General features: G+C 49.4%; 1 protein-coding gene across 1 annotated transcript in view; it reads left to right on the top strand.

The window, feature by feature from the left end:
* The window catches only part of ATP6AP1 (ATPase H+ transporting accessory protein 1), a 386,669-nt gene extending 372,667 nt beyond the window's left edge, over nt 1-14,002 (top strand). The window contains exon 10 of the mRNA XM_069645470.1: nt 11,541-14,002. Coding sequence (XP_069501571.1) covers nt 11,541-11,750 — 210 coding nt within the window. The 3' untranslated portion in view covers nt 11,751-14,002. The remainder of the gene's footprint in view (nt 1-11,540) is intronic.
* The last annotated feature ends 408 nt before the right edge of the window (nt 14,003-14,410 follow it).

Consider the following 14,410-nt stretch of genomic DNA (forward strand, 5'->3'; position numbering starts at 1 on the left):
ATCTTCACAGCATGGGGGCCAGCCTCTACTGGACCTCTTCGCCGCACTATCCAACAAACGGTGCAAAGATTTTGCAAGCTGGCTGCGGCACCCAAGCTCGCAGGGGGACGTGTTCTCATTCCCTTGGACCCAAGTCTTAGCATACGTGTTCAATAAAATGGGAGGGATCAGGAGACAATCCAAATGATCCAGGGGATGCCCTTGCAAAATCATCCTAGTGTCACCATACCAATTTCGGCCACCTAGACTTCTTGTTGGAATGCTAACTTCCACTAGCAACTCGTGCAACCAAAAGTGGAAAAGGTTTTGCACATGGTGTTCGCAACAGCCCAACCTGCAACCACTGGCTATACAACCGCAAAAGATTCTTCGAAGGGATTGTGTCCTCCGACGGATTCCTTATCTTAGATATCTCTTTCCAGCTTTGCTGGCCTCGAAAAAATTTTCTCTAGAGGGCACTGCGCGTCGACGTCCGCCGAGTCGATGTCCCCCGACAGCCGCCGTATCGACGTCATCCTGCCTATAAAGGCCGTGCGCAGCGTCTGTTGCTCAGTTCCGTTTTTCCGCGCTTACTCAGTGCCTCGGAATATCGTTGCTCAGTTTCGTAGAGAATTAATCCAATTTCCTCGAGATATTCGATCGATACTCTATGGCTTCCTCGTCGGAACCGACGACCCCTCGGTCCGGCTTTAAAAAATGCAAAGACTGTGGAAAAAAGATATCGCTGACTGACCCTCACAGTTTGTCTGTGGTGTTTGGGAGCTGAACACCATTGTTCGGAGTGCGAGGACTGTATGTCCATCACAGCTAAGGCCCTGAAGGAGCGTAGGGGGAAGCTGGAAAAAGGTAAAGCTTCTTCTTCCTCGACGAAGTCGAGACATTCGTCTCCTCGTCACCATTCGCGCTCCAGGTCTCGAAGCGGGTCCCATCACTCCTCGAGATCGAAGCACTCGAAGAGGAGACGTCGAAGATCCCCTTCTTCGTCCTCCTCTTCCTCTGTTTCACCTAAGAGAATCCCTTGCCCCACGAAACATAGTTCCCGGGCTGAATGGGAGGAATTACGAAAGAAATATGATGAGCGTCTTCGAGAAAGCGGCCTCGACCCCCTCGAAGACTGCCGAGAGCGATGCTCTGGTCGAAAGACCCGAAGGTCCAAAATGCTGCGAGTCGCAGTACACGGCGAAGGAAGCTTCTCGAGCGTGTCACAAACCTTCGAGTAAAGCTAAGACCTCGAATCCTTCTTCGAAGGTTCCGCCGTCGACGAAGGTTCCATCGACGCTGAGGTCGGTGTCTTCGACGCCGTTGTCGAAGGGACCTTCGACACACGGGTCTGTCGACTCGACGCCATCCTCAACACCGGCGTCGACGCCAAGGAAAGTCACGGTTACGGCGCACCCAGTGGCTATTCCTAGGTCTTCGATGATGATGTCGTCGAGATTGTCGACATCCTCAAGCAGAATTCCAATTCTATCGAGGACCTCGAGGCCTCCGCCTTTGTTTTCGACACCACGTTCGAAGCCTTCAACGACATCGCCGTTTTCGAGGCAGATTACAAGTTTGGCACCCTCTGCCTTGGAGATGGGTTTCACACTCTTTGTGAGTTCAGACCAATTGAGAACAATGTCCTCAATTATGGAAGAGGGAGAACTATCTGACCAAGAAGACATTTGAGTTGCCGGGATCTGCAACCCCAGTTCAAGAGGAGTTATCCTCAGAGGAACGCAGATAAAAGTAACTCCATGATTCCTTACATGAGGCAAGTGGTTTAGACACTTCCCCTGAGGTGGAGTTCGCTAGGCCAGACCCGGGGGAGCATGCTGAAACCCCTTATAGAGCCTTAATGGCCAGGATCACAGAATTTATGGGGTGGTCAACACCTTCACAGGCTTTCCAACAGGATGACCTCCCGGATATTCTTGATAAAGGTCCACAGGAGGATCCTGTAGTACCTTTTCATAAAGCTCTTCAAAGGAAAATCATGACGAACTGGGAAACCCAAGATGTCGTCCCGGCAGTAAATAAAAAAACTGTCTACTAAATATACAGTATCTTCTGCAGACCCGGAGTTTTTCTCCAAACACCCATCCCCAGAAAGTCTGGTGCTACAGGCAGCATCTTCTACTGACATCAAGACTGCTTACCCTACCATCCCACAGGACGGGGACAAAAAAAATATGATGCTATGGCTAAAAGTCTTTTCGGCATGTAGCATGTCGTTAAAATCTATTAATGCTACTTGCACCCTTGCTAGATTTAGCCATACACTTTGGGAGTGTGCTTCTACAGCGGCTGACTGCATCCCAGAGGGAGAAGAAAGGGAGGCGTTCCTAAATATCATACAGGACAGTAAAGACGCTATGTGCGAATCCCTCCAGACGGGCATTGATTCGGCTGACCGTATCAGCAGAGCAATGGCGGCAAGTGCAACAACCAGGAGATTTGCTTGGTTGAGAAAGTCTGGTTTTGCCCCAGATGTGCAAGCCAGGCTCTTGAACATGCCATTTGATGGCTCTTCTTTGTTTGGGAAAAAGGCGGATGACAGTTAAGAAAAACTGCAAACATCAAAGGCAGCAGCAAAATCCCTAGGCGCTGCAATCCGTCAGACACCTTTTCGTCCCACAGGAACCTCTGCGAGAGGCAAGTCCTTTCGCTTCTACTCCGCATTCGGAAGAGGTAGAGGACGACCGGCTCAAAGGGGACAAAGAAGAACTACCCGAGGTGGACGGGGTAGATATTCAAAAGCCGCAGCAACAGCAGGTGCCTCTTTACCATCGGCATCTGCATCAGCCGCCCCAAAACCACTCTGAGGACTTCCCTCACTAGACACCTGTAGAAGGCAGGTTAACTCATCTGGCGGAATGGCAGGCTATCACGTCAGATGCTTGGGCATTGGAGACAGTTGCACAAGGTTACTGCCTGCCTCTCCTACGCATACCTCAGTCATCCACCGGGGATCAGCTCTCAAAAAGCTCCAGATCCGCTCCTCTTGCAGGAAATTTTAGACCTGCTAGAGAAAGGTGCCATAGAACCGGTACCTGTAGCGAAGAGGAACAGGGGCTGGTACCCCCCTTACTTTCTCATTCCAAAGAAAGACGGAGAACTGAGACCCATCATGGATTTGCGAGAATTGAACAAATTCCTCGGGAAAGACAAATTCAAGATGGTAACTCTTTCTCAGATCCTTCAGGCCCTTCAGTTCCAGGACTGGTTGGTATCTCTGGACCTTCAGGACGCTTATTTCCATTTGCCAATCAATCTCAAACACAGGAAATACCTGAGGTTCGCAATTGGCAACTCTCATTATCAATTTCGAGTGCTGCCATTTGGGCTGAACTCCGCCCCGACGGTCTTCACCAAGTTAATGTCGGTAGTGGCTGCAAGTCTAAGGAGGGAAGGGATTCACGTCTACCCCTACCTGGACGATTGGTTGATCAGAGCTGTATCTTCAGAACAAGTTCAGATCCAGCTAGATCATGTTTGCCACTCCCTTCACAGACTGGGATTCTCCCTCAATTTAAAGAAGTCACAAATGATACCATCGCAGAGGCTCCAGTTCATCGGAGCGATCCTGGACACTTCCCTGGGATAAACCAAGCCACCAGAGGTGAGGGCTCAAGATATTCTACAGATGGTTACCAAGTTTCAAAATGCCCAACGTCTTCCAGCCTTCGACTTTTTGAGGTTGCTAGGCCTCATGGCATCCTGCATTTTCCTAGTGCCAGAGGCTCACCTGAGAATGAGATTCCTCCAGTGGGCACTGAGAACTCAGTGGTCACAATTCTCAGGGAGAATGACAGATCTTCTTCAGGTTCCCGACAGGGTGGCTCGAGACCTTCAGTGGTGGGCCTGTCAAGAGAACATTCTGAAAGCAGAGCAGTTTTGGCAACCCTGGCTGGAGATAACAGTAGTCACGGATGCCTCACTCACGGGGTGGGGAGCCCACGCCAACGACTTGACCATCAGCGGTCGTTGGTCTCCATCGGAGTCCAGACTACATATCAACCTGTCAAAGCTGAGAGCCATCAGACTTGCACTGAAGGCTTTTCTGCCATCTGTACAAGGAAAGAATGTCCTGATAATGACAAACAACACAGTGGCCATGCATTACCTCAACAAAAGAGGAGGCGTAGGATCACTACCTCTGTGCAGAGAGGCGATGCAGCTCTGGTTTTGGGCAATCCAAGAAGGAATCTCTCTATCGGCAGTTCACCTGGCCGTAGAGAAGAACTTGACAGCGGACGCTCTGAGCAGGCAGAGCACAGTCTCCCACGAGTGGGAACTAGCTCAGGAAGTCCTTCAAGAGATCTTCGCCCTTTGGGGAACCCCTCAGGTGGATCTGTTCGTCAACAGGAAGTGCGATCTGTTCTGTTCAAGGGAATTTCCCCCGAGAGGAGCTCTGGGAGACGCGTTCATAGTGGACTGGGAGTTTCCGCTTCTATGCGTGTTTCCACCGGTCCCTGTCATTCCTCAAATGATCAGGAGGTTGAGAAGATTGCGGAAAACCATGATCCTAATTGCCCCGGATTGGGCCAGGAGAACGTGGTACCCGGACCTTCTAGACTTGTCCATCTGCCCTCCAATTCGACTTCCACTCAGAGAGAATCTGCTCTCACAGAAGGGAGGTCAGGTTCTCCATCCAGACATCAAAACCCTCAACCTTCACGCTTGGCTTCTGAAAGGCTGAGGTACAAGGATTGGGACCTCCCTGATGATGTTATGGAGGTGTTGCTTTCGGCAAGAAGACCAGAAACAAAATCTTTATACCGCTGCCGTTGGAACAGATTTTGCAGCTGGTGTAGAGAAAAGAATATCGATCCCTTTTCACCAATGGTTTTGTCCTTCCTACTTTATTTAGCGAATTCAGGCCTTCAAGTTGGCACCATCAAGGGCTATCTTGCAGCGCTATCCATCTTTAAGCGCACTGCGGAAGAACCATCCTATTTCAAGTTACCCTTGGTAATAGTTTCTAAAGGGGTTAACTAACGTTTATCCCCCCCAAGACCATTCGAGGTTCCCCTATGGGATTTAAACTTGGTCCTAACTTTCCTGATGGGCACACCTTTGGAACCACTCCACTCTTGTTCGTTAAGATTTCTTACCATTAAGACTGTTTTATTAATAGCACTTACATCTGCTAGAAGGGTGAGCGAGTTACAAGCTCTTTCTTGTAAACCCCCTCATAAAATCTTTCACAAAGACAAAGTTGTTCTGCAAGTGAAGCCTAATTTCCTCCCAACGGTGGTTTCTGAATTTCATATCACTCAGAAGATTACCCTTCCATCTTTCTATCCTCCTCCTCATCCGGGGAAAGAGGAAGAAAGGTTACACAGGCTGGACCCAAGAAGGGCTTTAAGTTTTTACATTAGTAGACTGGCTAGGATAAGACCAGCAGACCAGCTGTTTGTAGGCTACCCAGGTCACAAGCAGGGGTTACCGATAACTAAGCAGACCATTTCCAGATGGATCATTTTAGCCATTTGGAATGTTATAAACTGGCAGGAAAAGTAACATTCGACCAGAGTAACATTCGACCAGAGGTATTGCAGCTTCATCGGCCCTCAAAAGAGGAGTGCCGGTTAGAGACCTATGTGCGGCTGCCACATGGTCGTCCGTCCATACCTTTACACGGTTTTACAACTTGGATTCCTCCTCCAGTCAAGAGACTAGGTTTGGAAGGGCAGTATTGCACTCTATTCATCAATAAGAGGAAGCATGAAGTCAGTACTCCCACCTCCAATAACAGAATACTGCTATGGGAGCCTATCTAAGATAAGGAATACGTTGGAGGACACAATCCCTTCGAAGAACAAGTTACTTCTTACCTTGTAACGTTCTATCGATGGGATGTTCCTCTGACGTATTCCTTATCGACCCTCCCATCCATCCCCGCAGTACTACGTCCCTTGTTGCAGCTTACGCTCCTTCAGGGTGATTAGACTAGTCGAGAAAGAATTATTGTGGACTACAAAACGGAACTGAGCAACGGACACTGCGCGCGGCCTTTATAGGCAGGATGACGTCGATACGGCGGCTGTCGAGGGACATCGACTCGGCGGACGTCGACGCGCAGCGCCCTCTAGAGAAAAAATTTCCGAGGCCATCAAAGCTGGAAAGAGATATCTAAAATAAGGAATACGTCGGAGGAACATCCCATCGAAAGAACGTTACAAGGTAAGAAGTAACTTGTTCTTCCATACCTGCTGAAGCTAGCAAAATAAGGTCTTGCTATCTCCTCCATAAAGGTACACCTGGCAGCAATCTCCAGGTAAATCAGAAAGAGATGGAGACCACCACTCTACAGTGACGGACTGCTCAAACATTTTCTAAAGGGGTCTCATCCGCTGTTTCCCCCCCAAGGAAAAGGATACCATCTTTTATGGAGCCTAAACCTGGTCCTAGCCGGGATCATGAAGCCCCCTTTGAGCCTCCCTCTTCAGCGCACATCAAGTTTGACTTGAAAGTTGGCTTTCCTGGTCGCTATAACGTCTTCCAGACTGGTTTCCGAGCTACAAGCATTAGTGGTGGATCCTCCATATCTCAGGTTTGCAAGAGACAGTGATCCTCTCCCCCCCACACCTCCAATCCCCGCTTTATTCCAAAAGTGTCGCCTGAGTTCCACAAAAACACATCACGTTGCCTGCCTACCTTCTTCCAAAACGCCAGCACCCAGCAGAGAGCATTGCACTCCTCGATGTCAAAAGGGCGCTGAAATATTACCTGGACCGGACAAAATCCTTCAGAGCAGCAAGACAGCGCTTTATCACTTTTGGACCCTCAAACAAAGGGAAAGCTATCACGAAGCAGGTTATTGCAAGGTGGATATCCTCTCCATCGCCATGCAAAGGCCAACATGCCACTGCAGACTACAGCCAAGGCACATTCTCTGGTCTGGAGTGCCTATCAAAGACATTTGCCAGGAAGCAACGCGAGCAGTGCCCCACACCTTCACAAGACACTACTGCCTGCAGCAGTAGCAGGCGGAGGACACGCAAATGGGACAAGCAGTCCTTCAACGACTGTCAGTAAGGTAAGCCCCTGCAGCTTCTGGGGTTATCGTTATGTATGTACTTCTTGCACAGGCATAAAATGCAGGGGTTTTCATCTGTTTGCCTGTTTTTTCTGATCCTATAATATATATATACTGCTATAAATCTATTCATAGCATGTGAATCTATGAAGGATCCAATGCTAGAGAAGGGGAGTAGTTTCTTACCTGTAACTCCGTTTCTCCAGTGTTATCTTTCATAGATTTGCATGCACCCTCCAGTCTTCCCTTCATGTAAACACCCTCTGTATGTGCTAATCCTCCAGCAAAAGTGGTTAAAATCTGAGAGGAAGCTGCTGGGGCGAAGTTATACACTTGACCTCCTAATGGTGGGACCAAAATCGCCCACAATGATGTGGGTACGATACTCCAGGTGTAAAAGGTTTTCCTGGGGGGGTGGGGGGAGGAATTAAAATATAAGTAACTAGGGATTCCCAGCCAGACAACTCATAGATTCACATCCTGTGAATATTCCCAAAGATACCAACGCTGGAGAAATGGAGTTACAGGTAAGCAACTACTCCTTTGTTTCAGGCTCTCCTGTGGGGTCCCTCAGGGATCCGTCTCGTCCCCAATGTTGTTGAACATCTATGTTCAGCCCTTGGTTGAACTCCTCTCTCACAGCTTCAGGTGCTACTCTTATGTGGATGACACAGATCCTCGTCTGCTTAAATCTTGACAAGACTAAAGTGTTGGTCCGTTTGTGAGAGTGCCTGGGGGCCATGAAGGGCTGGATGAGCAACTACTGCCTTAAGCTCAACGGGGATAAGACTGGGGTTCTGGTGGTGGGTGCTCCTTTTGTCTCCGGTTCTTGGTCAACTGCACTTGGTGACTTTCCTATTCCAGTGATGGTTGTGAAAAATCTGTGGATTTATCTGTCATGTTCTCTCTCCATAGATTCTCAGGTTAGCGCAGTTTGCAAAACTGTCAATTCTTTATTGAAGGTGCTACATAGGGTTCTATCATTTCTTCCCACCCACCTTCATTCAGCTGTGGTTGCCTCTTGTCACCAGCATCCTCGCCTACTGCAGGGTCCTATATCTAGTACAGACTAGCGGTGTGATCCTTCGCATTCAGCTGTTGCAGAATCTGGTCGGCTCGGGTGGCCACGGCCACTTCTATGCTTCCCACAACAGTGCAGTCCTCCGACTTCTTCACTGGCTTCCAGAGGGGGAGAATGGGGGCGGGGGGAGTTTTGTCATCTTTATGCCTGGTTAATCATGCTTACTATAAGGTAGGTACAGACTTTCTTCAGGAGAAGTCTTTGCCATACATCCCAGGCAGGGCTCTCCATTCCAGCAACTGTTGCTTGGTTGTGGGTCCCAAGTTTCGTTTCAGTAGAGTGGGAGACAGGGTTCAGTGGCGGCTAGCAGCTGTGGAATGATCTCCCGGCTGGTATGAGACTTGCCAAAACCACTTGCAATTTCACTCTCATGTCAAAACTCTGCTATTCTAAGACCTGTTTTGTTTTTTTCTATGGGTTGTCCCCGCGCAAGGTGCCTTTCAGTGTATGTGCCCGCTATAAATGCTTATAACATACCGCTCTGGCCCCCGAGCGCTTTCTTTCGTGCGCTCTGTCCCCAGCCCCCCCCTCTCTGGCCCCAAGCGCCGCTCTCTCTCGTTCTCGCTCTCTCTCGCTCTCTCCTCTCTCTCGCTCTCTCCTCCCACCCCCCCTCTCTCTCTCTCCACCCCCCTCCCTCTCTCTCCCACCCCCCCTCTCTCTCCACCCCCTCCTCCCTCCCACCCCTCTCTCTCTCCCCACCTCCCCTCTCTCTCTCTCCCGACTCCACCCCCCCTCTCTCTCCACCCCCCTCCCCCACCCCCCCTCTCTCTCCAACCCCCCTCTCTCTCCACCCCCCCTCTCCCAACCCCCCGCTCTCTCACCCCCCTCTCTCTCACCCCCTCTCTCTCACCCCCCTCTCTCACCCCGCCTCTCTCTCACCCCCCCTCTCTCTCACCCCCCCTCTCTCTCACCCCCCTCTCTCTTCACCCCCCCTCTCCACTCACCCCCCCTCTCTCTCACCCCCCTCTCTCTCACCCCCTCTCTCACCCCCTCTCTCTCACCCTCTCTCTCTCACCCCCTCTCTCTCTCCCCCCCTCCTCTCACCCCCTCTCTCTCCCACCCCCTCCCTCTCCCCCCCACCTCTCTCTCCCCCCCCCTCCTCTCTCTCACCCCCCTCTCTCCCTCACCCCCCTCTTCCTCACCCCCTCTCTCTCTCTCCACCAACCTCCTCTCTCACCCCCCTCTCTCTCACCCCCCTCTCTCTCTCACCTCTCACCCCCTCTCTCTCACCCCCCTCTCTCACCCCCCCTCTCTCACACCCCTCCTCTCACCCCCCTCTCTCACCCCCCCCTCTCTCACCCCCCCCCTCTCTCACCCCCCCTCTCTCACCCCCTCTCTCTCACCCCCCCCTCTCTCACCCCTCCTCTCACCCCCCTCTCTCACACCCCCATCTCACACCCCCCCTCTCTCACACCCCTCTCTCCACCCCCCTCTCTCACACCCCCCTCTCTCACCCCCCCTCCACCCCCCCTCTCACACCCTCTCTCACCCCCCTCCTCTCTCACCCCCTCTCTCACCCCCCCTCTCTCAACCCCCCCTCTCTCACACCCCCCCTCTCTCCCCCTTCTCTCTCCCCTTCTTCCCCCTTCTCTCTCCCCTTCTCCTCCCCCTCTCTCCCTCCCCCTCTCCTCCAGCCCCCTCTCTCAGCCCCCCTCTCTCAGCCCCCCTCTCTCAGCCCCCCTCTCTCAGCCCCCCCTCTCTCAGCCCCCCTCTCTCAGCCCCCCTCTCTGCCCAGCCCCCTCTCTCAGCCCCCCTCTCTCAGCCCCCTCTCTCAGCCCCCTCTCAACCCCCTCTCACCTCAACCCCCTCTCTCTCCCCCCCTCTTCCCCCCTCTCTCACCCCCTCTCCTTCCCCGTCTCTCTCTCCCCACCCCCTCTCTCTCTCCCCTCTCTCTCTCCCCCCTCTCTAGCCCCCCTCTCTAGCCCCCCTCTCTAGCCCCCCTCTCTAGCCCCCCTCTCTCAGCCCCCCTCTCTCAGCCCCCCTCTCTCAGCCCCCCTCTCTCAGCCCCCCTCTCTCAGCCCCCCTCTCTCAGCCCCCCTCTTTCACCCCCCTCTCTCACCCCGTCTCTCTCACCCCACCCCCTCTCTCTCTCCCCTCTCTCTCGGCCCCCCCTCTCTCGCCCCCCTCTCTCAGCCCCCTCTCTCAGCCCCCCTCTCTCAGCCCCCCTCTCTCAGCCCCCCTCTCCAGCCCCCTCTCTCAGCCCCCCTCTCTCAGCCCCCTCTCAACCCCCCTCTCAAACCCCCCCTCTCCACACCCCCCTTTCTTTCTCTCTTTCTCTTTCTCTTTCTCTTTCTCTTTCTCTCTTTCTCTCTTTCTCTCTCTCTTTCTCTCTTTCTCTCTTTCTCTCTTTCTCTTTCTCTCTTTCTCTCTTTCTCTCTTTCTCTCTTTCTCTCTTTCTCTCCTTTCTCTCTTCTCTCTTTCTCTCTCTCTCTCTCTTCTCTCTCTTTCTCTTTCTCTCTCTTTCTCTCTCTTTCTCTCTCTTTCTCTCTCTTTCTCTCTCTTTCTCTTTCTTCCTATCTTCTCTTTCTCTCTCTTTCTCTCTCTTTCTCTCTCTTTCTCTCTCTTTCTCTCTCTTTCTCTCTTCCATATGTGTTAGGTGCTGGCCACCAGGCCTAGTGCCTGTCACATCAACTAGTGTTAAGATTATGCACTTAATTGTGCCGGCTACTAGGTACATGCATACTTGTTGGGTTGTATAGTATCCTGGTTCCTGTCATCTCTGCCCCACCTCCTGTTTTTTTGTTTGTGCTGGCCCTTGACAAAGGGCCCACATAGGCATTGGGGTTAGGAGAGTCATTTATATAGGCATTAATATTTTTATAATATTTGTTGAATACTGTGTATTATTCCCTAAAGTACCTATTTGAACAATAGTTTTGTGTGACTAAAGTAATATTTTTCAATTCTGGATTTATGTGTGGGCTAATTATGTCAACCTTTTACCCCCACTCGAGAGTTGAGCCTTGTCACATACCCACGTTTCAGAGGTTTGGCTTCCTTTTCTTGTCCGGTGCTCTGCCCTTCACTCTAGGCTTAGTTGTTGAAGCATCTCAACAGAGCGGTACAAAAACTGCCTTAACAATGGGGCACCTCTACTTATGACATCCTTGGCACTAGGCATTTGATGCTGTCCACAACTGCTGAGGATCTATTGTTCTACTCATGTGCAGTAAACTTCTGAATTTTTATGTCATGAATGCTTCTTTAGTGTCTTTTTTTTTTGTGTTTTGTGATGGTGCAAGGTAAACTGAAAAAGGAGCGTATGCGTTGGGCATACTTCTGTTCTGTGAATAACATGTAATGCTGCATAATGTTATGGATAAGTGTTATTCTTCTCTTCATAACCCCTTCGCGCACTTCCAAAAACCACTTTCCTCTCACTAACCTCTTGACCTCACACATGCCTCATGTTCGTTTTTGTTTTTTTTGCAGATCCAAGCCTTCAATGTGACCGGGATGAGCTTCAACTATGCGAGCGACTGCGCAGCCTTCTTCTCCCCGGCCATCTGGATGGGCCTGGTCACCACTTTTCTGTTAGTCTTCATCCTCACCTACGGAATGCATATGGTGATGAGCCTTAAGACCATGGACCGCTTTGATGACCCCAAGGGCCCATCTATTTCTGTTCCCTTGACAGAGTAATTAGGGCTGAGAAAGCATGGGGGAGAAGAGGGTTGGGCAACTTTGTCCTTGGCAGGGGCTACCAGTTTCTCTAAATCCTTTTAATAGATGTGGGGTAAATGGACAGGGTTTTAGCGCGAAAGATGCTTCCCTTGATTTTTCCCTTCAGTGCTACTGCTTTGAAAGCTCTGGTGCAAAGGGTGGCCTTATGGTACTTGGAATGCTGGCTTATTGGTGGGCTTCTTGCTAACAGATGCCACCTTTCACCATTCTTGTTTTTATCCAGGTAATAACCCAGCATTTATCTGGGGTTTCTTCATAGAACCTAATCTGTGGTTCAGCGGGTGACAGCCAGCTAGCTGAATCTGCGCTGTTCCCTTTCCCTCTTGTTTCTTTAGTGAGCCTCACTTGTTCTGTCCATTCTTTGATGACTAACGGGAATCTACGCCTGGCATTCTGTGCATCAGTGTTTTCTGCCCCATTCTACATTTCTTGTTCTGTTTCCATCCCCTTTTAGCTGAGTAGTCACTATGCCGAATGGCATAGAGGTCACTGGCCCCTTCATGATTTGGTTCTCCGGGGACAGACTTTTTTTTCAACCTTTCCTAGATTTAATGGGTTCTTGGAATATGCAGCTCGTACCAAGCATTTTTGTTGCTCCAGAATTTTCTGTCTGTCTACTGTTCATGAACACATATTAGCAGCTGCCACCTCCCAACTTTAGTACTGGAGGAACATGTCTGCTATACATTCTCTCGGCACACAGAATCTTAATGTATTTGGTGAATGAAAAATATAATTGCTGATGGAAATGAAATTTGAAGAATGGAAGGCTTTTCTCTGGTTGCCCCATCATATCCCAGGTGTGAGCACAGAGTCTCGGAAGTGCTGGGAGTAAAACCTAAAGCACATGTCAAACATTGTTTTTGCTAGACAGGGGTTCCATTTAAAGCAGTACACTGTAGTGTTCTATCTTTTAATGACAATAGATATGTGAGGTGATCTCGGAAAGATCTGTAAGAATTGTAACCCCACTCCTCCCCTTACTCAAGTATTGGTGAAAGAGGCCTTGTGCAACGACAACTTGTCCATGCTCCTAAAACAAACTGTCCTCTGCTCTTTCTCTAGTGCAGCTAATCAGCTGCTTTTGAGTTTAACACAAAATATTTGTTTTACTTGTGGTTATGTGAACTGTATGAAGGATTGATCTCAGTTTAGATTTTACTTTTGTGCACAAAACCTAGCATTATGGTGTAGGCGAGTACATTTTGTTTGATGCATTTCTGCTTCTCTTTCCATGGTGCTTTCTTACCCAGCCAATTTATTTTCTCCTCATTGGCTATCTGAATCCACTCCCAAACCAAATGACCTCTTGAGTCGATGTTTGAGATGTGAAAATGCATTCCCTTTATCTGGCTTTTCATTGTTACGCCCTAGACAACTAATATTTGAGATGTACAAATTATTTACCTTTGTGACAGTGTCTCTTTGTATATAGTAGAGATTGGTAGAAGAGTTTTTGCTCGAGGAAGTGATGTGTGGGCATATATTTAAGTGTATCTGTGATCATTGCCAGTTTACGTTTTGTCCTCTGTAAAATACTGTACAACTTGGAGCCCCAGCACCTAAATTGTGAAAATCCTGGGACAAAAGGCAGGCAATTGGGGCCAAGGGCAGCACCGGGGGTTCAGTCTAATGAAGCTCTGCAGAAGGTAAATCGAAGTGCCCTAGGGTGCATAATACTCAATTGCAAAAAATAGAATTTTCTTGTTTTTAATACCACCTTGTTTCCCAGACACCTATGGAAGGCAAGCTTGGCATGCCCCAATGCAGAACTCCTGTTAGGCAGAATATTCCCTGATGTTTCCAGGCAATGTTTTTCGGCCCTCCAAGATGCAACTTTTCTAAGAAGTGGTGTTGGCCCGGAATTGGTATAGAGGACAATTTATTGCATGTTTTAGCAGTAAGTCAATATCTGTCCAGTGAGCGTGACTTAAGGACCTTGTCGGAAGGTTTAAGCCACTTTCGGAGTTCAGAAAAGTGGCCTCTTTTGTGGCGTTGTCACTGCTGAACCTGGAGTATTTTACAAGTTTTAATTGCCATTTGCTGCATTCCGTAATGTGTCGCTGTATAATTTAAATGTGCAGCATGAAAATAAACCTTAAATTACTGTGCGACTCATTTGGTCTAGTTCTCTCCCAGAAGTATTGTCTGGACTACTTGTGGAGCTTGTTTTTTGGGTGATCATTCCAATAAATGTTTTAAAAAATAAAGCTGAATTGGGATTAATCTTTATCATCTTTTCAGACAAAGATGGCCTAAAGCTGCAACATTGCTAAGAGGTCAAGTAATGGGTTATGTCTGTGCTGCTGGTAAGGCTCTGACATTGTGCTGTTTGAATCCATATGTTTTAAAAATATGAAGTGAACTGATTATCTGGGAGAAAATTTAACAAAGTATTCGGGAGAAGATTGCACCACAACCTCTGCTTATCCTGCCAACCCTTACAGCTTATTTAATGTGACTCACCACAGAATCTGGGCAGAATCGTTGGCCAGGAGCTGCATGCATCTTGCATTAAACGTACACAAAAATATGAAGATGACGCCTGCTGTATTGTCAAACCAATGCTTACTGGTTGCATTATTTCCAATGTATTTTATGACCTGGGTTGTGCTCCA

This window comes from Ambystoma mexicanum, chromosome 2p (assembly GCF_040938575.1).
Source record: "Ambystoma mexicanum isolate Mex_15411 chromosome 2p, UKY_AmexF1_1, whole genome shotgun sequence".
Taxonomy (NCBI): domain Eukaryota; kingdom Metazoa; phylum Chordata; class Amphibia; order Caudata; family Ambystomatidae; genus Ambystoma; species Ambystoma mexicanum.